Below are 26,449 nucleotides of genomic sequence, written 5' to 3'. Positions count from 1 at the left end.
CACGTGTTGCTCTTTTTAAGTATACATTCTGTTCAGTTCTGCTGTTTGCCATATAATACCTCATTTATGACTTCAACATTTTGAACATGGCTGCACTTCAGCTGTGGTTAGAGATCAGTAAATGAATCCAAAGCAGCCAACCAGTTGAGTTGGTGCACAGCTCATAACATGGCTTGACATTTTATTTTATTGGTTTTATTTCTGGATTTTTAACTATTCTACTTGACAAGTCCTGATTATAGGGGCCAGCATATTTAATAATTTATATAATGATGTGTGCCGACGGCATATTTTCATTGGACAAATGTCAGAGTGCTTCATTATTTAGTGTTTTTCCAATGTGAAATTTTTGTTACATGTATTTCTCAAGAAGTTAGGTTTACATCTTTTGAAACCATGGCCAGGTTGAATAAAATCACCTTTTGTTGCAACTAGTTGGTTGCTTTGAATTCAGTTAACTCATTTATAACTGTTCTGAATCTGCTCTATCACTCATCAAGGTCATTTATCTGTAACATTGAATTTGTGTACAGTTCTTAATGAACGTAAATACAACAGAAGCACAAGCCCCTGAGGAAACAATACTGTGTAACACACAATTATGAGTAGCAGATTCATAACAGTCATAAATGAATCCAAAGCAACCAATCAGCTGAAACTAAACATGGTTTTGTTCAACCCTTGACCATGGTTCCAACAAATGTAAACCCATCGTTTCCCCAAATACATGTAATTAAAATTTCACATTGGAAAAACACTAAATAATGAAAGTATATGATGACAGAAGAAAAACAGTCTAGTGACGTGGGTCCATAAATGATATCTTCTGTGAGATAATCGCAAATATATGGTTACAAGCCATCACTGACTTCAGTGTGAAATATTGTCCTAGTTTATAAAAATGTAATTGAAATATAACCTTTTCGATTAGCTCCCTGTGTAATTGGGTTCAAATTTTGCGTATGCTTGAGGAATGCCATACGTGCGTAATGGGCCACCAGCTCATTTTCCTACTAATGTAAGATATCTTACGTGCCAATAAAATCTGAGATAAGTAGATCGAATACTGCCTGTACCTTGGCTTTTTTGAGATCGCCTGACCTCAGTCCTACGGATTTTTCTGTCTAGGGTTGTGTCAGAAGTGAAATTTACTGCACTCCCACTGATACAGTAGAAGGACTGCAATAGCGAATCTTATCAAGATTGACAAGATGATCTGTTGGTTGTTGAAAGAATTTGTAACTCACTGCAGAAATGGGTGCAGTATTGCATTTAAAAGCTATCTCAACATGTGGAACACCTTTAACAGTTTTTGAGATTGAAGTAAATTTTAAGATGCCAAATTACTATTGTATTTATTGTAAATTATAAATTGCAGCAATCAGTTGTCCTTTTTAAATTTTATTATGCAGATCTAAATTTCGCCTAGAAGCTAGCCATTCTCAGTGCTAAGAATACAAGAAGTGCATAGTCAGATAATGTCATAAAAAGTTACAAGCAATGGCTGAACATGTATGGTTTGTATATTACATACCACTATTATTTTCACTCAAACCATTTAAGTCCCTGGTGATCAGGCTTCACCCACAGTTCATTGAATACTACTGTTTGCGGAAGGCAGGCTGTATGGAGAACATATCCGTTGGTTACTTGGCGCCATCTACATGAACTACATATATAAAATTCAAGGGAAGTAAACCACTTCAAATTTACATAAGAATTACATAAAATGAAACATAAGTAAAATTCTTTACATTGTAGTCCGACTTATTTCATAGTTGCCGGCAAGTAATAAAATTTCCATGTTCACTCCTTGCGAGTCTGTTATTATTATTAAAACATGTAAATTATGTCAGATGGGTGAAACTTTTTAAATTAAAAAAAAAAAAATTATGACACAAGAAGTGACATGCTGTATACACCTATTAGTTGATATGGCTTAAATATTTTTATCTTTATATTATATCCCCCTTTATTAAAGCATAATAAGTATATTGTTCATCATATTTACTAAATAGTTCATAGATGGCGCCAAATGTCAGTCAAATGCATGGGTGGTGCAATTTGGCTATTCTGCTATAGATATAGAGGGTACCAACCTCATTATCCCTTAAAACCGATTTTCCTTGTAAACGCAGAACAACCAATATACTGAATTGCTGTTAATAATACTGTATATGCATCTGAGCTAACATATCATGGAAGGAGTTCTGTTTGTTCAGAATTATAATCATCGTAACAACCTGATCAATAATCAGGTTGCTGTCGGTATTTTTGTCATGGCAGAAGATGTCGAGCTCTTCTAGGAGGTCAAGGAATCTGCCCTTCTCCCACTTATGGAGCGACCTCACATTGGATGTTGAAGTCAGTGCCGTATGTTTTGTTGTAAGTAAATGTGCAGCCATGCTTGATTTCTCCATGTTATCTTTTCTTCACAATGTGACGTGTTCCTCAAACCTGATTTCCATCCTCCTTCCTGTTTGGCCAACGTAACAGGCCCTACAGTCTGGGCAATCAATTTTATAAACTCCAGACGCATGAAATATCTTTTTTAAGTCTACAGTGTGTTGCCAAATACATCCTAAGTAATTTTTAGTACCAAAAGACACTATCATATTGTACTTTCTAAGGATAGTTGCAATCCTAGTACTCATTTTTCCGTGGTAAGGTAAGCTGACAAACTTAGTATGTTCTTTAGAAGCCGTATTATTATTGTAAAGCAACATCCTATTTTTGTATTTATTAGCTATTTTTTTATATGTAGTATCTACAAAGTCATATGGATAGTTATTTACTTTTGCAATTTGCCTTATTGTTGCCATTTCCTCATCATGTTCGTCTTTTGACAGCGGAATTTTAAACAACCGATTGACAGCAAAATTGAAAAATACCTTTTTTTCTGAGACTGAAATAAATAAATCTGTTACTTTTCTAGGTCTATCAACTCGAAATGAAAATGGCAGGCACGCATCTGGTATATTTCGTAAAGAGACTTGTACCAATGGCATTGTGGATTATGCTTCAGACCACCCAGTTCAACATAAAAGGGTGTATGCTCAATCCAGTTCCATTTTATTTCTTTGATTTGTATATTGATTGGTCGCTGATTTGTCTCCCTCCAAAGATCTTAATTTGTCATTATATCTGGCCATCTCACATTTAAAATACGCTGGAGACTGCAGTTGATAAAAACTTGGAGATGGTTTTGTATGTGGTTATTCGCCTTCCAAGTTTCGCAACCATACAACAGAACAGCCTTCACATTGCTATTGAAATGGCGGAGTTTGGTCTTGTTTGAGATGTGCCTATTTCTCCAGACAGGGTACAGTTGTACAAATGCACCATTTGCTTTGCGGATGCAACTATGGACGTCCTGCTCAGCGCCTCCTGTAGTCGTGACTCTACTTCTGAGATAGAGGAAAGATTGTACCTGTTCTGTGTCCTGTCCATTAATGGCCAGCCTATTCGTGATGGTCGAATTTATCCGCATTTTCTTTGGTTTTGCGAACATTTATATCTTGAGGCCTACAACTTCTACCTCTCTCTGTAACCTGGCCAGTTTCTCTTCAATGTCTCGATATCGTTGTGCCATTAAACAAATGTCGTATGCGAAATCTAGATCTTCGAGCCTATCCTGCATCCCCCATTGTACACCTCTGTTCTGTCCCCCCATCACTCTCTTCATCACATGGTCCAACACCAAAAGAATTAGTGTTGGCGAAAGAATACACCCCACCCTTGTCATACTCCCAAATTAACTTGGAAAGAATCTGTTAGTTCTCCATTATGTAGTACTTGGCATACATAGTCGTCATACATTTGCTTTATGATGATGATGATGATCTTTGTTGGAATGCCATATTTTGCAAGAGTATCCCACGACTCTTCGATTGACTTTTCAAAGTCAATGAAGGTAAGGTAGAGGGTGTGATGCCACTCCGCACTTTGTTCCAGAATAATTCTCAGAGTATTGATAAGGTCCACACAGCTTCGACGTTTTCTAAAACCCGCCTGTTCTCTCCTCAGTTGTGCTTCCACAGAATCCTTAATGCGATTTAAAATGATTCTTACTCGGTACTGACAATAGGGTAATACCCCGCCAGTTGTTGCAGTTAGTAACATCTCCTGTTTTGGGTATTTTCACGATAATGCCTCGTTTCCAATCTGTTGGCAGTTTCTCTTCTCTCCATATCTCCTCTAAGAGGGTGTACAATAACTCGACAGTGGTGTCCAAGTCTGTTTTCAGCATCTCAGATGTTAAATTACCTGGTCCTGGTGCTTTCCCATTCTTGATCTGCTTCAGTGCTATCCGAATTTCTGCTTTTGTCAGTGCATTTACATCAATGCTGGGATTAGGATCATTGTATTCTGTCTACCTCCCCAGTGAGGTCTCTATTTACAACTTCTTTAAAGTGTTCTTTCCACCTAAGTGATTGTTCTTCATGTGTAGTTAGTATCTCTCCTTTCTTGTTCCTTACTGGTCGGTTCCTGTGGAAGCTTTTCTTGGAGAGCAATTTCGTGATATCATATAGTTCTTTCACATCCCCCCTCCGCGCTGCCTGTTCTGCTCTATCAGCCTGTTCATCTATCCATCTTCTGTGGTCTCTTCTCACACTCCTTTTCACTTCCTTATCTGCTGCTCCATAATCACCTTCAGCCTGTGCTTTTTGTTGCCTGGTCCTGCTCTGATTTACTCTTCCCTTAGCCTTGTTTCTGTGGGTGATTTTCCTCCAGGTATGTCCGTACATCCAATCTCTCAACAGGCAATTTTTAAAGCAAAGTTGTCTCTCACTCACTTGCACAAAAGTATTCTTAACTTCTGTGTCCACATTTCCTCTATGTCCTTATCCTTAGCCATCTCCAGTTCCAGCACCTGGAATCTATTCCAGAGTTCTAGCTGGAACCCCTCAGCTATCTGTGGATCTTTCAGTTTACCTACATCAAATCTTCTATTCTTTGGCTTGAATTTCTTTCTGGAAGCCACAATCTTCATTCAGAAACAGGCAGTAATAAGAAGGTGGCCGCTACTTGCGTCTGCTTCTCTTCTATTAGCACATCTTCCAGGCTCCTCTTGAACTTCCTGAATACTGTGATGTGGTCAATTTGATTTTCTGTAATATGATCTGGGGATACCCATGTTATCTTATGACATCTCCAATGAGGAAACAAGGTCCCTCCTATTACAAGGTCATGGCTTGTGCAGAAGTCACTAAATCTTTCCCCATTGTCATTCATTTCACCCAAGCCATGTACCCCCATTATCTGTTCCAAACCCTCATTGTTATCTCCCACCTTGGCATTTATGTCTCCCATAACAATGAGGATATCTTTTTTGCTCACTTTCCTTACAGTCTCTCATAGCAGGTATTAGAACTCCCCCTTCTTCTCAGTCTCTGATGTCTCTGTGGAGGCATAGCATTGGATAAGAGTCACGTTTCGGACCTTCATCTTAAATCTGGCAGTCATGATCCTACCAGACACAGGTCTCTATTCTAGAATTCTCTTCTCTAACTCCATCCCGGTGTTCCTCTTCCTCTTCACATCCTGAATATAAAAAGGTAATTCCATCTGATGTCTGCATTTCAACAAACTCTGGCCACCTCACTTCACTCAATCCCAGGATATCAAGCTTATAGTTATTCATTTCCCTTGTCACTTGTTTCAGCTTGCTATAAGAACATAGCTAATAAATATAAAAATAGGATGACGCTTTACAATAAAAATACGGCTTCTAAAGAACGTACTAAGTTTGTCAGCATACCTTACTACAGAAAAATGAGCACTAGGATTGCAACTATCCTTAGAAAGTACAATATGATAGTGTCTTTTGGTACTAAAAATAACTTGGGATGTATTTTGCAACACTCTGTAGATGTAAAAAACATATTTCATGCTTCTGGAGTTTATAAAATTGATTGCCCAGATTGTAGGGCCTGTTATGTTGGCCAAACAGGAAGGAGGCTGGAAATCAGGTTTGGGGAACATGTCGCATTGGGAAGAAAAGATACCATGGAGAAATCGAGTATGGTTGCACATTTACTTACAACAAAACATAAGGTGCTGACTTCAACATCCAATGTGAGGTCGCTCCATAAGGGCAGGTTCCTTGACCTCCTAGAAGAGCTCGACATCTTCTGCCATCACAAAAATACCGACAGCAACCTGATTAATGATCAGGTTGTTATGAAAAATGCACGATTCTGGGAATTATTCGAAGATTTGTTGCTGGGAAACAGTGTAAGGTTTGACCTAGGGGGAACAAGGTAACACCTGCCATCTTGCCAATATGTAGCAGTCATTTTCATAATACTGTACGAGTATGATGATGATAATTCTGAACCAACAGAACTTCTTCCATGATATGTTAGCTCAGATGCATATGCAGTGTTATTAACAGCAAATTCAGTACATTGGTTATTTTGCATTTACGAGGAAAATTGGTTTTAAGGGATAATGAGGTTAGTACCTTCTATATCTATAGCGGAATGGCCAAATTGCACCAACCATGCATCTGACTGACATTTGACGCCATCTATGAACTATTTAGTAAATATGATGAACAATATACTTATTATGTTTTAATAAAGGGAGATATAATATAAAGATAAAAATATTTAAGCCATATCAACTAATAGGCATGTCTCTTCTTGTGTATTATAAATTAAAAAAAAATCCTTAGAAAGTTTTACCCACCTGACATAATTTAAATGTTTTAATAATAATAACTGACTCACAAGGAGTGAACGTGGAAATTTTATTACTTGCCGGCAAATACGAAATAAGTCGGACTACGATGTAAAGAATTGTACTTATGTTTAATTTTATGTAATTCTCATGCAAATTTGAAGTGGTTTACTTCCCTTGAATTTTATATACGTAGTTCATGTAGATGGTGCCATGTAACTAATGGATGTGTTCTCCTTACAGCCTGCCTTCCACAAACAGTAGTATTCAATGAACTGTGGGTGAAGCCTGATCAACAGGGACTTGAATACTTTGAGCAAAAATAATAGTGGTATGTAACATACAAACCATATGCGTTAAGCCATTACTTGTAACTTTTTATGACATCATCTGACTATGTACTTCTTGTATTCTTAGCACTGAGAATGGCTAGCTTCTAGCCGAAATCTAGATCTGCTTAATAAAAATTAAAAAGGACAACTGATTGCTGCAATCTACAATTTACAAGTTAATATAACAGTCGCTGAGTGCAACTGCTTTCCAAATGGATGGTAACCTGATGACCGTATTTCTCGTTGACCATGGGCTTCGGGTGAAATTTGAGAAATCTTACTTGGCTTCTATATCCAGAAACATGCATTTCACATTTATTTTACTAAGTAGGCAACATTTCACTGTGAAATCAGTTGTGGCTCATAACCACACATTAGCAACTATCTTGCAGACAGCTCATAAGCAGACCCATATTTACTGGAGCATTTTTGTCTCTTATACTTTCACCTGTATCAGTTTTTGCTATTATGATACATCCTGTTAATCTCTTTCAGAGATAAATACTAGGAGAAAGAATAATCTATATAAAGGCTTAAAAATCACTTTATTTTGTAAAAGCATTTGTTATTCAGGAACATGCACTTTCAGTAACTTGCTGGTAACTGTAAAATTTTTAGCTACTAATGAAGTAAAAATTATGTAGAACATAAACGTTTTCTTAGTTGCCATCTCGTCCTACTTCATTAATGAATTTCTTAGCAGAGCCAGTTTACTTATATACTGTCAATATAAGTTGTGTTCTGCATAATATAATAAGATAAGTATTGTTTCGATTTGTAAATCAGGACATTTTTTGCCATGACCTTCAGGACCATTTCAGTTAGGATCATTGGAATAAATAGCATATTGGTTATTTTTTGGGTGTGTATGTTTTTGTTTTTGTCAAGTTTCAAATCCTTGAGGATCTCATTACCATGGGCCTGCAAAATGAGCAGTGTATCTAATCTTATCGAACCTAATGAAAGACAGCCTCTTTAAATGTACTATAAACTCATTGTCATGTTGAAAACTCCAATGAAAAAATGAATATTTGGTAGGCTTTCAGCTACTTTTTTTCTGTATATTTTATGAACTATATGAGTAACATTATTTTAAAGTTTTGTTTGTATGCTTGGGTTTTTGATCAGTATTAAATATGATTTCAGGGAAGTTCTTAGAGCTTTCAATGTGCCAATGGATTACATTACTCTTGTTTTCCTTATGTGGAACTTTGGTGTTGTTGGGATGATATGCATCCACTGGCGAGGTCCTCTGCGTCTTCAGCAAGCATATCTCATATTTGTTGCTGCTCTTATGGCACTGGTGTTCATCAAATACCTACCGGAATGGACAACTTGGGTTGTATTGGCAGTAATTTCAATCTGGGGTAGGTACAGACTTCATATAATTCTTAGCGTTTCTTACTTATATTTTCATAGAATTGTAAGTATTTACACCTACATCTACAACAACTGTGAGGTGCATGGCAGAGGGTACACCCCACTGTACCATTTATTAGGGTTTCTTCCTGTTCCATTCAAATATGGAGTGCAGTAAGAACGATTGTTTGAATGTCTCTGTGCGGGCAGTAATTAGTGTGATCTTATTGTCACAATCCCTATGTGAGCGATACAGAGGGTATTGTAGTACATTCCTAGAGTCATCATTTAAAGATGGTTCTTGAAAGTCTGCTAGTAGACTTTCTCGGGATAGTTTACATCTATCTTCAAGAGTCTGCCAGTTCAGTTCCTTCAGTATCTCTGTGACACTCTCCCATGAATTAAACAAACCTTCCATTTATGCTGTCCTCCTCTGTATATGTTCGATATCTCCCATTAATCATATCTGGTATGGGACCCACACACTTGAGCAATATTCTAGAACCAGTCACTCAAGTGATTTTTAAGCAATCTCCTTTGTAGATTGATTGCACATCTTTAGTATTCCACCAATAAACTGATGTCTACCACCTGCTTTATTCATGACTGGACATAAGTGGTCGTTCCATTTCTTATGGCAACAGCAGAAACTTCGGTTGTAAGATGTTTTATTGAAAAAAATTAAAAATAACCTTGTTTTAAGCATACAAGGACATTTTCAAGTGATATCAGCTGAAAAAAGCTTTCTACAAGACCAAAGCTAGTTAACCTTTAGTGATTAAGAATAAGGTTAGTTTACCACAAATTGTCTATATTTGTATCGACAGTTGCAAATAATACTTTTATCATATATTTCTATTTATTTGTTACATTACTCTCATATTTTGGTTAAAGTCATCACATAAGATCCAAACTTAGGATTTGTTAATCAAAGTTCAGTGTTGGTCACTTATGAAACAAATATCGAAGTGGAACGTTCGTAATTATCTGCCCATCTCTTTCTCGTTATATATGAACTGTGAAATGTTTCTAATAACATTGGAGAGTTTAAACTGTTAACTGTAACTACCCATGAACAAGAATAACACTCTCAGGAGCTACTAGTTGGATCAGTGAAAAGATAATATGTGAAGAAAGCCTAGTGCTGTATAAGAGATCTGTTCAAAGACTTCCAGAACTTTGTCTACAGAATTTTTTTGTACTTATGTTTTACTCATTGTGCATGCTCTCCTTCAAAATACTCCCCTCCACAATTGATACACTGCCCCCAACACCATCTCCACTTCCGGAAGCAGTCTTGGTATGCCTCTTATTGGATCATGCGAAGCGCTGTCTGCGAATTTTCTTTTACTCGGCTATTGTTGCAAATCTTCGCCCTTTCCACAGGATTTTCATCTTTCGGTAATGGATGAGACACACAGTGATTTTGTTTCTTGTTCAGTAGTAACACACCAACAGGGATGAATGTGCAGGTGCATTATTGTGGTGCAACAGCCATGAATTGTCTCACCACATTTCAAGGCTGTTCCCTTCTCATATTTTCTTGTAGGCATCGCAACATGTCCCAATAGTACCATCAATTAACAGTTTGTCCAGTGGCATGATGGACTAATCCTTCAGAATCAAAGAAAACTATCATCTTGGCTTTGACATTTGACCTGACTTGACGAGTTTTTTTTGTTATCTCGGAGAACCTTTCCCAACCCTTTGTGAAGATTGAGCCTTGGTCTCAACATCATAACCATAGACCCACGTCTCATCACCAGTTATGATTCTCTTAAGGAACATCTCATTCTTATGTGTACTATCCAAAAGTTCTTCACAGACTGCAAGGTGAAGGACTTTCTGGTCTTGACTCATGAGCCATGGGACGAACTTGGCGGCAACAAGATGCGTTCCAAGATGCCGTCAGGATTTCATGACATAATCCAACTGAAATATTACATTCTTCTTCAATCTCTCGGACAGTCAGTCTTCGATTGGCATGCACAGTTTTGTTGACATTCCTGACATGAGTGTCGTCAGTAGATGTCAAAAGGCATCTCGAATGAGGGCCATCTTTAACTTTCGTCCAGCCATTTTTAAACCATGTGAACCATTCGTAAGACCGTATACAGCTTAAGCACTCATCACCATACGCTTCCTGCATAATTTGGTGTGTGTCTAAAGGTTTCCTTGAGTTTCACACATATTTTAATGCAGACGCATGGCTCCTCTAACTCTGCCATCTCGAAATTCGCAAACTGTGTGACACAATGCTCTACTCAATGCAGCACTGAACAATAATTAACAGACATATAACAATGAAACTTCCAGCAGTTACACATTATACACAGGCATGTGCAGGGATGCCAATCACATTTCGCTCCAGCACACCATTGATGCAAAATTATGAATGTTCCAGAATTTTTTGAACAGGCCTCTCCCTGAGTTGCTGTGTACCCATTCCCAGCCCCAGTCCCTCTCCCTGACTCCTGGCTCCCTCTCCCTCTCCCCACCCAACCTGACACTACCCCCATCACAACCAGTCCATCTGCCACAAAATAGCATTGGCACTATCTGTCACCATTTTGGGGGCACAGTTTTGTGTGTGTGTGTGTGTGTGTGTGTGTGTGTGTGTGTGTGTGTGTGTGTGTGTGTGTGTGTGTGTCTGTTATTTTTACTCTTGCTTGTCAGAGGATAAATTCAAAAGCTAGCAATTTTGAATGGTCTCCCTTAGACCTAAACAGTTCAATCATTGTGAAAGAGTGCGGTCATCCAATTGTTTTAGAATTTTTTTGCTGACTTTAATGTGAATCATGATCAGTGGTGTTATGTTTTATTGAATGAATTTTTTCAATGCTATCCTGGACTATTTTGTAATTTTTCAGCCACTGTCCACTTCCCATTTCAACACACAGCTCAGCACTTAGCAAAAGGAAACATACAGTTGGTAAAATTTTCATTGAGCTCTTGGCTTTCAATTACAGAATCAGAGAAAGATCTTGGTGCTCTATCAGTACTGTGTACATAACACAGTAATAACCATTTTTGACAGTCATGTTTCACTTTGTTTTGTATCTGGGCTTTTCATACTAGATGAAGTGATGAAGCAGTGTATGATATCCCTTTCTTGGGTAAGGGAAGTCAGTATCCACAGTGTGGGTAAATGTTAGGCACGAAGTGTGTAGCATAAATATTGTGGCAGCATTGAGTGAGGGAGGTGGAGCTTATGGGCATGTAGCCCTTGTACTGCTCCTACTTTTGCAAAGTGAGGCATTTATTTGGGAATACAACTTTTATCTTTGAAAACATACAAGTTCATATTACAGAATGATATTGACTTATTTTATTGATGTGTTAAATTTTGTATACTGTTCTCAATTATTCTTCTTGATGTTATTACTTAACAGATCTGATAGCAGTTTTGAGCCCAAAAGGACCACTCCGCATACTGGTTGAAACAGCACAAGAGAGAAATGAGCAAATTTTTCCTGCACTGATTTACTCTTGTAAGTATGTTTTACCATGTGAAATACATTTGGTGTATGTGTACATTATGGTGATAGCTGTATGCTCACATGTCATTATGAAATTAGATGGTCTAGGTGACTTATCCTGAACAGAAATTTATCCAAAGTTGATGAAGGTTTGTAAGGAGTCTGCTTCTCCCTTTTCAGCAGTTAAAGAATTGATGATCAAATTGATACATGACCATACTTCTTTTGAAAATAATCTGCATGAAAGATGTCCTAAACCTCCAACAACCAAGTGAAAATACCAAAAATTGTTGACTGAAAATAAGCAATCAAAGGTGTCTGAAGTAATTGATTTCATAAGCATATCATAAAAAAGGATGTGGTATACAGTGTGTTCAGGAATTCCTATTAAGACTTCTAGGACTTGTAGAGTAAAGTGAGCAGATAATATTTTGATTTGGAACCCCTGTCTGGTAATATACAGTTTCCATGCTACAACTATTTGAAAACACATTGGTAACGTGACCACTTTTACAAGTAATTAAGTGTGACCCAGTATGTCATTTGTTTTACAATTTCACTCATTAATATTAAAGGAATTGGTAGTGTACTGAGTTCTCTTCAACATGATGCAGTATGACTTCTTCCAGTTAGGGTGTGTGGCATCTGCTTGGAGGACCAGAGTCATGCCTGCTGATAGTGAAGGTATCCTATCTCTAAGCCATTTCTTAATTGTGGCATAAAGGGTATGCAATGGAGTCAGACAGCGTGGAGAACAACTGTGAGCTTCGCCATTCAGAAGGATCATATCAGTGTATTCTGCAAATGTGTACTCAGCGATGTTGCTCTAACACTCACAGACCTATAAATGAGGCTCAAACCTGGTCAGAGAGGTAGGATAGATGTCAGATGACATCAGCCAATCCACTGTAACCCACCACCCCACCATGACTACCCTGTTGCATCCATAACTAGCAAACCTGTTTTCAAATGTCTGTAACATGGAAACAAAGTTTCCAGACATGGGTTCCTATTCAGAATATTATCTACCCACTCCCCTCTACATGCCCTAGAAGTTTGTAACAGGAATTTCCAAACACCCTGTATTTTATGTGAAGAAAAGCTTTGTATGGTAATTATGCTGCATTTATTGAAAGCTTACAGAAATCAAACGTCTGACCTCTTTAAATATAATAGAACAATTTTTAATGCTGATTTTATGCTGTGGATGAGATGTAGGTCTACATTAGAAATCAAGGAACAGTCAAGGCAGTGGGTGGAAGTCAGTGAACCTGCACTAAAAATGTGAAGTTGATTCCAACCACTTGAAGGCTCAAGGGCAGTGTTTTCTGGGTGGCAAAAATGAATTATTCTGATGGCTTACCTCACAAGAAGTAAAACAGTAACTGGTGAATATTCGGCAAGTCTTCAAGACCCACTGGATGAAAAATTTCATTTGAAGAGGCCTGGATAGTAAAAGAAAAAATAATACCTTTTTCAGGACAATGGTACTGAATGAGGTGACAAAGTGGTTAGCACATTAGACTCGCATGCGGGAGGACTGGTTTTCAGATTTCCTTGTCATCATCAATATTTTAGGTTTCCTTGGTTTTTCCTAAATTAATTAAAATGAGTGCCAGAATGGTTCCTTTGGAAAGTACATGGCCCAAATAATATGTTATCCTTGCTCTAACCAAACTTCCACTTTGTCTCCAATAGCATTGTTGGTGGGACATTAAACCCAAATTTTCCTGTTTTTGTCTTTGACTGAAAAAGTGCTTTGTTGTTGTGATTGGAGTACTAACTGTTAGAATATCTACCATATTCCCCAGACTTTGCATCCTCTGGCATTCACCTGTGCCCACATACAAAGAAATTTTTGGCTTGAACATGTTTGAATCTGATGACCATTTGAAGTATATGTGGGTGTTTTGCAGACCTTTTAGGATCACACTTCAGGAAAGGAATCTACCTGGAAAAATATTGGACAAAAATAGTGCCTAACATATATGTTTTCTATTTGTTCAAATGTGTGGAACATTGTGAAATCTTGAAAAAACATTAGTGGAAGTACATCAAGATATATTCACAAAGAGCTTTAGTAGCTATATAATCAATTGTAATTCACAGATACAGATACAAATACAAATATGGTGTAACTTTTTTCGTAGCATTTTAGTGGTAGTTGATTATTAATGCAGTCTACGGAATTTGTTGATGTTACTGGAAGAATGCAAGGATGGCTTCACTTCTTTATTCATCTGCCGGCCACATATCTGGCATAACAGCATGGGAAGGGCTGCTGCAATGTGGGTGGCATTGATAGTGGTGTGGTGTCAGCCAGCTAGAAACTCAGCAGCTGTTGGATTACTGAAAATTGAGACTCAGTAGCAGATATCAGAGCCTGTGACACAGTGGAAGCAACCTTGGCATAGTGGGATGGCACCCAGCATGGCATTGTAGCTAGTTGAGTCTGACCTGGAGATGCTCTTTCATCTCTACTGGCAGATGCTACAAGAGATACAATGTGCATCACTGAGTGGTTTATTCTTAAAATTACAAGAGTGTATGTTCATAGAAAATTCAACCAATTATTGCTGCCTCCTAAATATTGTGTATCTCACAAAATGTCCACCAAGGTAAAATTAGAAAGATTCAAGTTGGCATGAACTCTTATCAACAGTTATTCTCCCTATCCATGCCATTCACAACTGGAGACATGGTGCGGGGACAGAGGGACCCAGCACACAGGCAGAATGAAGACTGCCGGCAATTAGCAGGAAAAGGGCTGGCAAACTGGTGTGGAATTCATCACATGGCAGTGGTAGTATGCAGGAATAATGGACAATGAAAATCGTCAGTATCAGTGCTAATATGATACATGGAAGTTGCACAGTGCTTACAGTGAACAGCAATAGCTTTAGGCTTTGAAACAATTATCCGAAAAGCTTATCAGAGTAACTGCTTTATCATCAGAGATGTTTAACCTAATAATGGATGGTTGCTATTCTTATCCTCTGTGGATCATACTACTCCTTCCACTAGGTCATAGCATAGTTGTCTGCCTATTGACATCCCAATTGGAACTCAGAGTATGTATAAACTATTGGAAACGTGGGAAATAGAAGACTTGCAAACTTTGACTGTTACCAAATCCCAACCCCCTTCAAACACCATCCCTTGTTGGTTGAGTAGTGCCAGACAAGGTCAACTACGTGTAATGGCAGATTATGCGTGAAGGTTTTGGGGTGATAAAGTCATGCATCTTGACATCTAGGAGTTGCAATGCAAGAGGCTCCAAGTGTTCATAGTAAGAACTGCCCAATTTATTTCTGGCAGAAAGACAGACAGAAAGTTGTTTCATATACAGGAGACAAGCTAGAGTCTGTCGTCAGTGGGATAAGCTGCATCTTACCATATAAACTAAAATGTCACTATATCACTTGAATTTGGTGTCAGATGACCATGTTTGATGACGTGTAGGTGTGCACCTTTAAACACTGTGTCTCTGAATAGTGATTCCCAGTGACCATTTTCATTGGATTTTGAAGATGTGAGTTACCGCCTTCCTAGGATGGAACTCAGGCTAATGCTGAATTACCTGTCAATGATCCCAAGCATAGAATAGTTGTTGTAGTGTTCACTGTTGATGATCACGTAAAATTTCAACCTGTCTCTTGCTATTAATTGGAATTGTCCACTATACGCTTAGAAAAAATGTTAATGCATCATCCTTTTTCTTTACCAGGACAATCATGTACCTGAAAAATCTGAACCATCATCATACTTCCTCATTTGTCTGTGAATGTTTTGGGGGGCATACTCAGATTTGTAATCTAGTTTCTGGCAGATAATTCCTGATAAATCACCAATGTTAATCAAAAGAGAGTCTGTCATCTGTGACTATTATATGTGCATGTTGGTCTTTGGTGAGAACTATTCTTAGAACTCACAGAAAGTTATCCATAATAATGAGTATCATATGTGGAAAACTCAAAAAATAGATCTATGTTGATGATCCTCCAGAATTGTAGAAAGAAGCAGTAAAAACAACATACATTCACACTTGTGGCTCTGATGGTGTCATCCAGGGGCTGAAGTCTGTTTTGGGTACCACCAAATGCTTAACACAGATTTTACAAACCTGTTGAGGTGCTTGATGTCCTCATTGTTGCAGCGGCAATAACAATATTGATCATCCATGTTATGCCACAGTGATGGCAGTGTAATATGCAAAGGGCCTTTCCAGTTATGTCTGTAGGTGTATGAAGGAGAATAACACCGTGTTGTGCCACTAGAGAATGTTGCACACGATAATATTTTCTGATGGCTGCATCAACCATCTGCCACTTTAAAGGCAACCATCCACTAGGTATGAACACTTGAACATTCCATGAGATTGGGTTGTGTTCTGCTTTTTGAGCGATGTAGAAGTCATACATGAGAAAATCTGGTGTCCTGTTAGAGTTGGCTGTGTCCAAGGCAAAATACCCATCTTCCTTAATACAAAATATGCAACAGGTTACTAGAATAGACAGAACAAGACATCAGCATTTACATGTTTTGTAGGGGGGGTGGGGGCATATTTCATAATTGTAAATTGCCAGGGTGCACACCCATTGTTACAGATGCAGAGCTGTATGATCTAAGCTGCCTCATGTGTGATTAAAAATGTCAGGCAGTGGCATATGGTCCTTAATTAGATGGAATATCATACTGCATAGATATTACTGAAATTTCATTAACATGAACAATATGACAAAATAGTTCGCATGTGAATGGCTGGATGTCAGTGTCTAAAGGGCACAATATTTCACCAGGTGGTCATGTTGTTGGATCTGCGCTGACTGCTTCTTATTGGTGGTAATGAGAGTGGAATTTATTGGGTGGAATTTATCAGCAATATTATTATTTTGTCTGCCAACTGATCCATTCCTAACATTGCAGTGTCACTTAAGGTGAAACAAATGGGCTTTGAGCAGTAATATGTCAGTTTTATATCTGCATTCAGGGAAATATGAATCTGAAAATGGCTTGTGCAGTCAGGTCATATGGAAGAAGAGCTAGCCATAAGCTTACTAAATCTCATAATGTGTGATCTATGGTACCAAATGTACTTGGTCATGTAACAGAAATCTAAAAGATGCTTAATGTTCCGTGTATGACAATATGACTTACGACTCCCATATTTGCTAAAAAGTCCCAATTGTTTTCTGAAAGTAGAGGGGTCATGTGAATGCATCTAGCTTCAAACTGAATAACAATCGCTTTCATTGGTTTGATGTTACACAAGTGAAACAGTCTGCACTGTTCTCTAGGCAGATGGATTCCAAATGCCCCCATTTGTCACAAAGTGTACAAATAGTCTGGCAGCTGTGCACTGAATAGCAATTTCGGCATAATTTAATACCATTTCTGAATATAAACACCATGTAAACATCTGTAGGGTGACTTTGACTCTGCTGAGCCATGTGCTTGAAGAAACCTGTCATTGCTTTGGTTTTTTTTCTCCTGCCTGGATCCATTGTATTTCAACATCAACCTGCAGAATGGTTTTGAATGCGTTTCCTTCAGCGGTGGTTTTGAAGTTTGATGCTTTCATATAGGCAACTTCATGTGGAACATGCTGAATCAATATGTGTCTTATCAACATATTTACATATGAAGTACCATTGTCTGCTTTTTTACATTTGAGCTGGTACCATTTGATGAGACCATGCAGTTCAGTGACATGCTGTTTATGTTACCTCTTTGGCAGTTACGTGGTCTCAGAAGGAAAACTAAGTGAGACAATACAGTATTAAATTATTAAATTTCTTGGAAAAATACTGAACCATGTTTTGCTAATATGCAGGCTGCAGCCACAGTGGGCTTGACACTGGAGCATTCCACTGGCAGTGGCTGAATATGGCCAATCTTTTAACATCAGTATGCCATTACATGTTCAGTCTCAGTGCACCCAATCTCAATGCCCTACATACAGGCTTCAGATAATGGTCAGCGGAATTCATCTCAGTTTGTTTTCTTCTGTGGAACTGGACAACATTCGCACACACAAAATGTGGAGTGTGAGAAATTTTTAAGTTTAATACAAGAAAGGAGGAGTTAATCGCATCGTGAAGGCAAGATATATAGCAACAGTGATATATCTCAGAATCTATGGTCTAAAATTGCTACTCTATTGGAAACTAAAGGTTTTGAACAACTTAAGAATTTTATAATAATTAAGTATATTGCATTATACATGTTGTGTGGCTGTCTAGTCATTCCTATCTCATGTTTGTACTTAAAATGCAGCATCTCATGCAGACAAAATCTACATTGGAAACTCTAGACCTTGATTGTTGTTGTTCTGGTCTTCAGTCCTGAGACTAGTTTGATGCAGCTCTCCATGCTATCCTATCCTGTGCAAGCTTCTTCATCTCCCAGTACTTACTGCAACCTAATCCTTCTGAATCTGCTTAGTGTATTCATCTCTTGGTCTCCCTCTACGATTTTTACCGTCCACGCTGCCCTCCAATGCTAAATTTGTGATCCCTTGGTGCCTCAGAACATGTCCTACTAACCGGTCCCTTCTTTTTGTCAAGTTGTGCCACAAACTCCTCTTCTCCCCAATTCTATTCAATACTTCATCATTAGTTATGTGATCTACCCATCTAATCTTCAGCATTCTTCTGTAGCACCACATTTCGAAAGCTTCTATTCTCTTCTTGTCTAAACTATTTATCGTCCATGTTTCACTTCCATACATGGCTACACTCCATACAAATACTTTCAGAAACGACTTCCTGACACTTAAATCAATACTCGATGTTAACAAATTCCTCTTCTTCAGAAACACTTTCCTTGCCATTGCCAGTCTACATTTTATATCCTCTCTACTTCGACCATCATCAGTTATTTTGCTCCCCAAATAGCAAAACTCCTTTACTACTTTAAGTGTCTCATTACCTAATCTAATTCCCTCAGCATCACCCGACTTAATTCGACTACATTCCATTATCCTCGTTTTGCTTTTGTTGATGTTCATCTTATACGCTCCTTTCAAGACACTGTCCATTCCGTTCAACTGCTTTTTCAAGTCCTTTGCTGTCTCTGATAGAATTACAATGTCATCGGCGAACCTCAAAGTTTTTATTTCTTCTCCATGGATTTTAATATCTACTCCAAACTTTCTTTTGTTTCCTTTACTGCTTGCTCAATATATAGATTGAATAACATCGGGGAGAGACTACAACCCTGTCTCACTCCCTTCCCAGCCACTGCTTCCCTTTCATGTCCCTCGACTCTTATAACTGCCATCTGGTTTCTGTACAAATTGTAAATAGCCTTTCACTCCCTGTATTTTACCCCTGCCACCTCCAGAATATGAAAGACAGTATTCCAGTCAACATTGTCAAAAGCTTTCTCTAACTCTACAAATGCTAGAAATGTAGTTTTGCCTTTCCTTAATCTATCTTCTACGATAAGTCGTAGGGTCAGTATTGCCTCACGTGTTCCAACATCTCTACAGAATCCAAACTGATCTTCCCAGAGGTCTGTTTCAACCAGTTTTTCCATTCGTCTATGAAGAATTCGTGTTACTATTTTGCAGCTGTGACTTATTAGACTGATAGTTCGGTAATTTTCACATCTGTCAACACCTGCTTTCTTTGGGATTGGAATTATTATATTCTTCTTGAAGTCTGAGGGTATTTCGCCTGTCTCAAACATCTTGCTCACCAGATGGTAGAGTTTTGTCAGGACTGGCTCTCCCAAGGCTGTCAGTAGTTCCAATGGAATGTTGTCTACTCCTGGGGCCTTGTTTCGACTCAGGTCTTTCAGTGCTCTGTCAAACTCTTCACACAGTATCGTATCTCCCATTTCATCTTCATCTACACCCTCTTCCATTTCCATAATATTGTCCTCAAGTACATCGCCCTTGTATAGACCCTCTATATACTCCTTCCACCTTTCTGCTTTCCCTTCTTTGCTTAGAACTGGGTTTCCATTTGAGCTCTTGATGTTCCTACAAGTGGTTCTCTTATCTCCAAAGGTCTCTTTAATTTTCCTGTAGGCAGTATCTATCTTACCCCTAGTGAGATAAGCCTCTACATTCTTACATTTGTCCTCTAGCCGTCCCTGCTTAGCCATTTTGCACTTCCTGTCGATCTCATTTTTGAGAAGTTTGTATTCCTTTTTGCCTGTTTCATTTACTGCATTTTTATATTTTTTCCTTTCATCAATTAAATTCAATATTTCTTCTGTTACCCAAGGATTTCTACTAGCCCTCGTCTTTTTACCTACTGGATCGTCTGCTGCCTTCACTACTTCATCCCTCAGAGCTACCCATTCTTCTTCTACAGTACTTCTTTACCCTATTCCTGTCAATTGTTCCCTTATGCTCTCCCTGAAACTCCGTACAACCTCTGGTTCTTTCAGTTTATCCAGGTCCCATCTCCTTAAATTCCCACCTTTTTGCAATTTCTTCAGTTTTAATCTACAGTTCATAACCAATAGATTGTGGTCAGAGTCCACATCTGCCCCTGGAAATGCCTTACAATTTAAAACCTGGTTCCTAAATCTCTGTCTTACCATTATATAATCTATCTGATACCTTCTAGTATCTCCAGGATTCTTCCATGTATACAACCTTCTTTCGTGATTCTTGAACCAAGTGTTAGCTTTGATTAAGTTATGCTCTGTGCAAAACTCTACCAGGTGGCTTCCTCTTTCATTTCTTAGCCCCAATCCATATTCACCTACTGTTTCCTTCTCGCCCTTTTCCTACTCTCGAATTCCAGTCACCCATGACTATTAAATTTTCGTCTCCCTTCACTACCTGAATAATTTCTTTTATCTCATCATACACTTCATCAATTTCTTCATCATCTGCAGAGCTAGTTGGCATGTAAACTTGTACTACTGTAGTAGGCATGGGCTTCGTGTCTATCTTGGCCACAATAATGCATTCACTTTGTGTTTGTAGTAGCTTACCCGCACTCCTATTTTTTTTATTCATTATTAAAGCTACTCCTGCATAACCCCTATTTGATTTTGTATTTATAAACCTGTATTCACCTGACCAAAAGTCTTGTTCCTCCTGCCACCGAACTTCACTAATTCCCACTATATCTAACTTTAACCTATCCATTTCCCTTTTTAAATTTTCTAACCTACCTGCCCGATTAAGGGATCTGACATTCCACACTCCGATCCGTTGAACGCCAGTTTTCTTTTTCCTGATAATGACGTCCTCTTGAGTAGTCCCCGCCCGGCGATCTGAATGGGGGACTATTTTACCTCCGATATATTTTACCCAAGACGACACTATCATCATTTAACCATACAGTAAAGCTGCATGCCCTCGGGAAAAATTACGGCCGTAGTTTCCCCTTGCTTTCAGCTGTTTGCAGTACCAGCACAGCAAGGCCGTTACAAGGCCAGGTCAGTCAATCATCCAGACTGTTGCCCCTGCCAATACTGAAAAGGCTGCTGCCCCTCTTCAGGAACCACAAGTTTGTCTGGCCTCTCAACATATACCCCTCCGTTGTGGTTGTACCTACGGTACGGCCACCTGTATCGCTGAGGCACGCAAGCCTCCCCACCAACGGCAAGATCCATGGTTCATGGGGGGGGGAGACCTTGATTATAATCTCAAAAATTATCTGTGCAAGTGAGAAAGGTCGTTTATGTTAATTTTTATGCTTAAAGTTACTGTAGTGGATCTTTTTTGGATTGCAGTAGCTGGACAGAGGCTGTCTACAGATTATCTTTACAGCTTACCAATGTATTTATGCAAGTAGGATAGTGATTCTTCAATGTGACATCATTTCCAAAAGTGGTGTATGTGTTCCTCCTTTTCAGTGCTTTAAGTGTTCAGAGTATCTTATTCCAAAATTTGTATTCGTCTTTCACTCACATGCTAAATGATAGTCATTGAAGATTAACATATTTCTGTTTTGATGAATTTATTTGAAGTTGTCCAGAATGTTTGTATCTTGCTTTTCAGTGACACCACAAATCATTTCAAGTATTTAAAAGAACAGTTCTCTCACCATCTCACATATTCATAAAAGTTGTCTGGTTATTTCAATAACTGAGTTGAAAGTGTAGAGTACTCAACATGTTAGAATAGGTTCTATCTAGTCTCCTCAGTGAAATAGTCTAACCTCCATGATCCCACCAAAAACTGCCAGAGGAGCATACTGTGACAAAGCTGTTGGCCAAAGTTGTCGCACAACCTCTAATGACATTTCTGGTCTTGCCTTTGGCAGAGACAAGTAACACTGCTAATGATAGTCTCATGCCTTGTGTGCTGGTAAAAGTTGGATCGTAATGCTGCTGCTTGCACTGTAGGATCTGATGGATGCTGGCAGCTTAGACACAGTTAAATCCATGTTGTCTAACTGAGCCCTGTAACACCTGAACTCCTAACAAAACTTGTCACTAATTTACTTTTTTTATTGTTCCTGTTGATATGAGAATAATGTGTGGCTAAATTAATCTATTTATTGTTTCACTATTCATTGGGCATGTAAATAACACTGGAAAGGTTTCTGCTAAGCAAATGGCTTTATATACGGGCTGTGTTAAAAAAGTAAGGTGACTTTATATTTTTATGAAAAAATATTTATTTATTCATCAATATTCATGTTGTCCCCCTCAGATACAATATACTTGTGCCAACACTTCTTCCAATCCTCAAAGCACTTCTTGTAAGCACTTTTTGGTGCAGCCTTGAGTACTTCCGGCGATGCAGTTTTTATTCCCTCAATCATTGAAAATCTTCGTCCTTTCATAAATCTCTTCACTTTTGGGAACAGGAAAACATCGCAGGGAGCCAAATCCAGTGAATATGGTGGCTGAGGCATGATTGTCGTGTTGTTTTTGGCCAAAAAATCTCTCACAAGCAATGATGAATGAGCAGGTGCATCGTCGTGATACAAAAGCCATGAATTGATTTTCCACAATTCCAGATGTTTTTTGTGTATTGCTTCTCACAAATGGTGCATAATGTCAAGGTGATACTCCTTATTGACCGTATGACCATGAGGCAAAAATTCATGATGCACTATGTCACAGTAATTGAAAAAAATAGTGAGCAACTTGACGTGCTTTTTTTGGTCTTGGCTCTCCAGGATGCTTCCATTGGGACTATCGGGCTTTGGTTTGGACATCAGAACTGTAAACTCATGTTTCATTGTCAATTATGACCCTTTTGAGTAAATCAGGATCATCATTGACGTCATTCAAAAGCTCCTGAGTTATGCTCTTGCGATGGTTCTTCTGATCAAAATTGAGAAGTTTTGGAACAAACTTAGGTGACACACGTCTCGTGCCCAAAACATCAGAAAAAATTGCATGACACGAGCCAACCGATATGCCAATGTCCTCAGCAACTTTTCTTATGGTAATTCGATGATTTTCCAAAACAATTTTCTTCACAGCTGCAACGTTATCATCTGTTGTTGGTGTGCTGGGGCGTCCAGATCGAGGTTCATCATTGGCATCTTCTCGGCCATCTTGGAAGAGCTTGTACCACCTGTAAACATTTATTTTACTTAGAGCAGACTCACCATATGCCAATGTCAACATTTCCATTTTTCATACAAAATGTGATGCAAATTCTTTGTTCCATTTTTTATAACAATCGAAATTTACCGAGCACATTAAAATGCGTCTAACCTTTCTATCTGTCAAAAACAAACAAATTATGCTGTACACTTGAAACTGTGAACATATGTTCAGGACATGTGTACCAACATAAGAAAAAAAAAGATTGTTAATCGAATGTACATTGCCCCTCTTAATTTGAAAAGTCACCTTACTTTTTGAACAGCCCTCATAGATGTGGTGTGGCCTGACAGACTTGGTAACTGGTGCATTCTCAAGCAGTGAGGCCTGGTGGTAGATATGTAATGTGGTTCCCAAAATTAAGTGACCTTAGTGCTGTGACAAAAGACATATAATACTGTTGACAATCCTAGTGGACCAGGTTTGAGCACAATATGATGTTGTGGCACAAGAACCAAGTTCACAGGCATTTCAGTGACTGCTGCAATCAGGAAGATGCCCGGTGAGACGCCATGGAAAGTGGCGCATAGTGGTGGTTTTGCTCACGGCTAGTGGATGAAGTAAGTGGGAGATGTCTAGCTCTCATATAGTACAGAAAATATTTTGCGATGTTTGTGGTGAACAGCACTGTCTTTCAGCTGTGAAATGTTAACCCAGAAAGCTTGTTGTTTAGTGAACTGGCATGTTATTTTTCATGTTGGGTGACTGACTGATTATTATGGACTCTGTGATGGCACTGTTCCTTGCAGTCAGATTGGGCATTACCCTCTGTCTGGTAACACACCATTTGGAACTAAGAATTGATGGTAGCTTTTGAAGCAGATGTGGTGCTATATGCTGTGGATAATGCCAGAGAATTACACTGTCCAGTCACATTGGCGTGATCACCTGTCAAATGCCTGTGAGATGTGCAGGAAGATTGTCAGTGAGGTTCTGGAAGATACCGACTGGGATGTGGAGCCATGCCGACTCCAGTGCCATAGCCAGTTGTGCTAGATTTCTCACTTGGGGTCCACGGCATGAACAACTTGATCAAGATGGTCCCACAAATTGTCAATATGGCTTAAATCAGTGAAGTTTGCTGGCCAGGAAAATACAGTAAACTCTTCCTGGTGCTCTCTGAACCATGCATGTACACAAAAGCTGTGCGATACGTAGCACTGTCCTGCTAGTAGAGGCCATCGTACCAAGGAAAAACAGACTGTGTAGAGGGGTGGACATGGTCTGCAAGGATAGATGCATACTTCTGTTGTTCTATTGCCTCTTCCAGAATAACGAGATCACCAGGGATACCATGAAAACACTCCTTGGACCATAATGCTTCCAACATTCCTCAGACCATAATACTTCCTTCTCTGCTGTGGACCATTCTGACAGTTGTTGCAGGGTGTTTACTTTCAGCCTGATGGAGTGTAAAAGTTGATTCATCTGAAAAGGTCATATGCCACCATTCAGTAAATGTCCAGTGGCAGTATTGGTGTTCAAATTGCAGCCTTCATTCCTGATGAACAGCTGTCAATTTGAGTGCATGAACCAGGTAGCTGCTGCGGATCCCCATACTGAAGTATCCAGGACTTGGAATACTTCCGTAAGATACACACAGGCATTTAGTTCATCCTCGGTGTTTAAGAACACAATTAATTCAACCCATATGGTCTTTGTAGACCATCATAAACAAGTAACAAACTTCATAATAAGTTCCTAACAGGAAAATAAATTCACAGCTAAATGTAAGTACTTGGAATACAAGTCGTAGTTGAGAAAACAACACAATGAAATGTTCTACAGTCGGCATTCGCCCTCCGCTACGTCGACTGCCAAATGTTTAAGTCCTTGCTCTACTTGAGCAAAAAACATTGGAACAGACTAATACATAACTTACATTCTGTGTGACTTCACAGTTTCTATGGTCTTGCCAAATGGGTCTGATAGAATACCGAAAGGCCCGCGAGCACGTTGCCGAGCTCCCTTCGTGGCAAAGGCAGAGTGTGGTCGAGGCAGTGCTGAATCCAGAGTAGACTTCTCTTGTCTGGCAGTGTTGTAACTGGTGTGATCAGCATGGGCACCATCCTAAATACCAGCATGGCAGAGATACACATCCACCTGATTGGCTGTATGTGACATTGGCGGGTGCAGCAAAAGCTTCGTGAGGGGAGCGACCTACCTTGCTGATCTACACCCCCAATTGACTCCTGATCTCTTTTGCGGCATGCTATTTCTCTCAAAGTGACAGAGGCAAGGTTACTCGTGTCCTGCTGGCTCGCTCTGGGAGGTGAATGAGGGTGGAGTGGGATCGATTTCCATTGGGTTGTCGGGCTGTGTCATCAGACGCCTCCTGTCCCATTGGAGAAACGCGCCAAAGTTGGCACTCCCGGGAAGTCCATCGTCATGCTGGGTGTCTGGAACAGAAAATTGAGGTAAATTTTCTGTCAGTGGAATAAAGCTATGCTGTGGTCAGACCTGATTGATGTGTTTGTGACCACAGGAGCTGTCTTGTAGGATAACTTCGAGCATTGCACAGGCAAGGATGCGGGACACTGTAGCAGGGAGCCAGTGATATTGACCTCAGGCACAGTTTGTTGCCCACACTGGGTCTTGCAAGGAGAAATGGTGCTGTCTGGAATGGGGTGGGTGGCCCTGCTGTTCCTTGGGGGGTGAAGTGTGGAAAGAGAGGAGCGATTTGGTTGACTGTGTAAGCATCCTACTGGGGAGATCCCCTCCTGCATATTGACCCAGTATGATGCCAAAAAGCGAATGAGTGCATCATCCAAGGAGTGATGATGACACAGTTTTGCCATTTGGGTCTTGCTGTGTGGACAAACTGGTCATTGATGCAACTGGATGCCAGATGGACTGGTGCCGTATGAATGAGACAGATTCGATTCCTGGCATAAAAGGAAGAGAATTCAGTGGAGGTGAACTGAGGTCCATTTCAGGGAGACATTCTAAGGCAAAAATGTGTGCGAGGACTTTGATCGTCTTTGTTGCAGAGGTAGATGTCATCTTAATTGCAAATGGAAACACCGTGCCAGCATCAGTAATGATAAGCTAGGATGCTCC

The 26,449-nt window shown here is 39.2% G+C and overlaps 1 protein-coding gene across 1 annotated transcript in view; it reads left to right on the top strand.

Annotated features, from left to right (window-relative positions):
* Positions 1-26,449, top strand: part of LOC126183601 (presenilin homolog) — a 113,771-nt gene that overhangs the window by 33,380 nt on the left and 53,942 nt on the right. The window contains exons 5-6 of the mRNA XM_049925711.1: positions 8,163-8,383; positions 11,768-11,866. Of these exons, the coding sequence (XP_049781668.1) occupies positions 8,163-8,383; positions 11,768-11,866 (320 nt within the window). The remainder of the gene's footprint in view (positions 1-8,162; positions 8,384-11,767; positions 11,867-26,449) is intronic.

Source organism: Schistocerca cancellata, chromosome 1 (genome assembly GCF_023864275.1).
Source record: "Schistocerca cancellata isolate TAMUIC-IGC-003103 chromosome 1, iqSchCanc2.1, whole genome shotgun sequence".
In the NCBI taxonomy this organism is placed as follows: Eukaryota; Metazoa; Arthropoda; class Insecta; order Orthoptera; family Acrididae; genus Schistocerca; species Schistocerca cancellata.
Note: the sequence above shows the minus strand (reverse complement) of the source record. Positions and strands in the feature narration are given on the sequence as shown.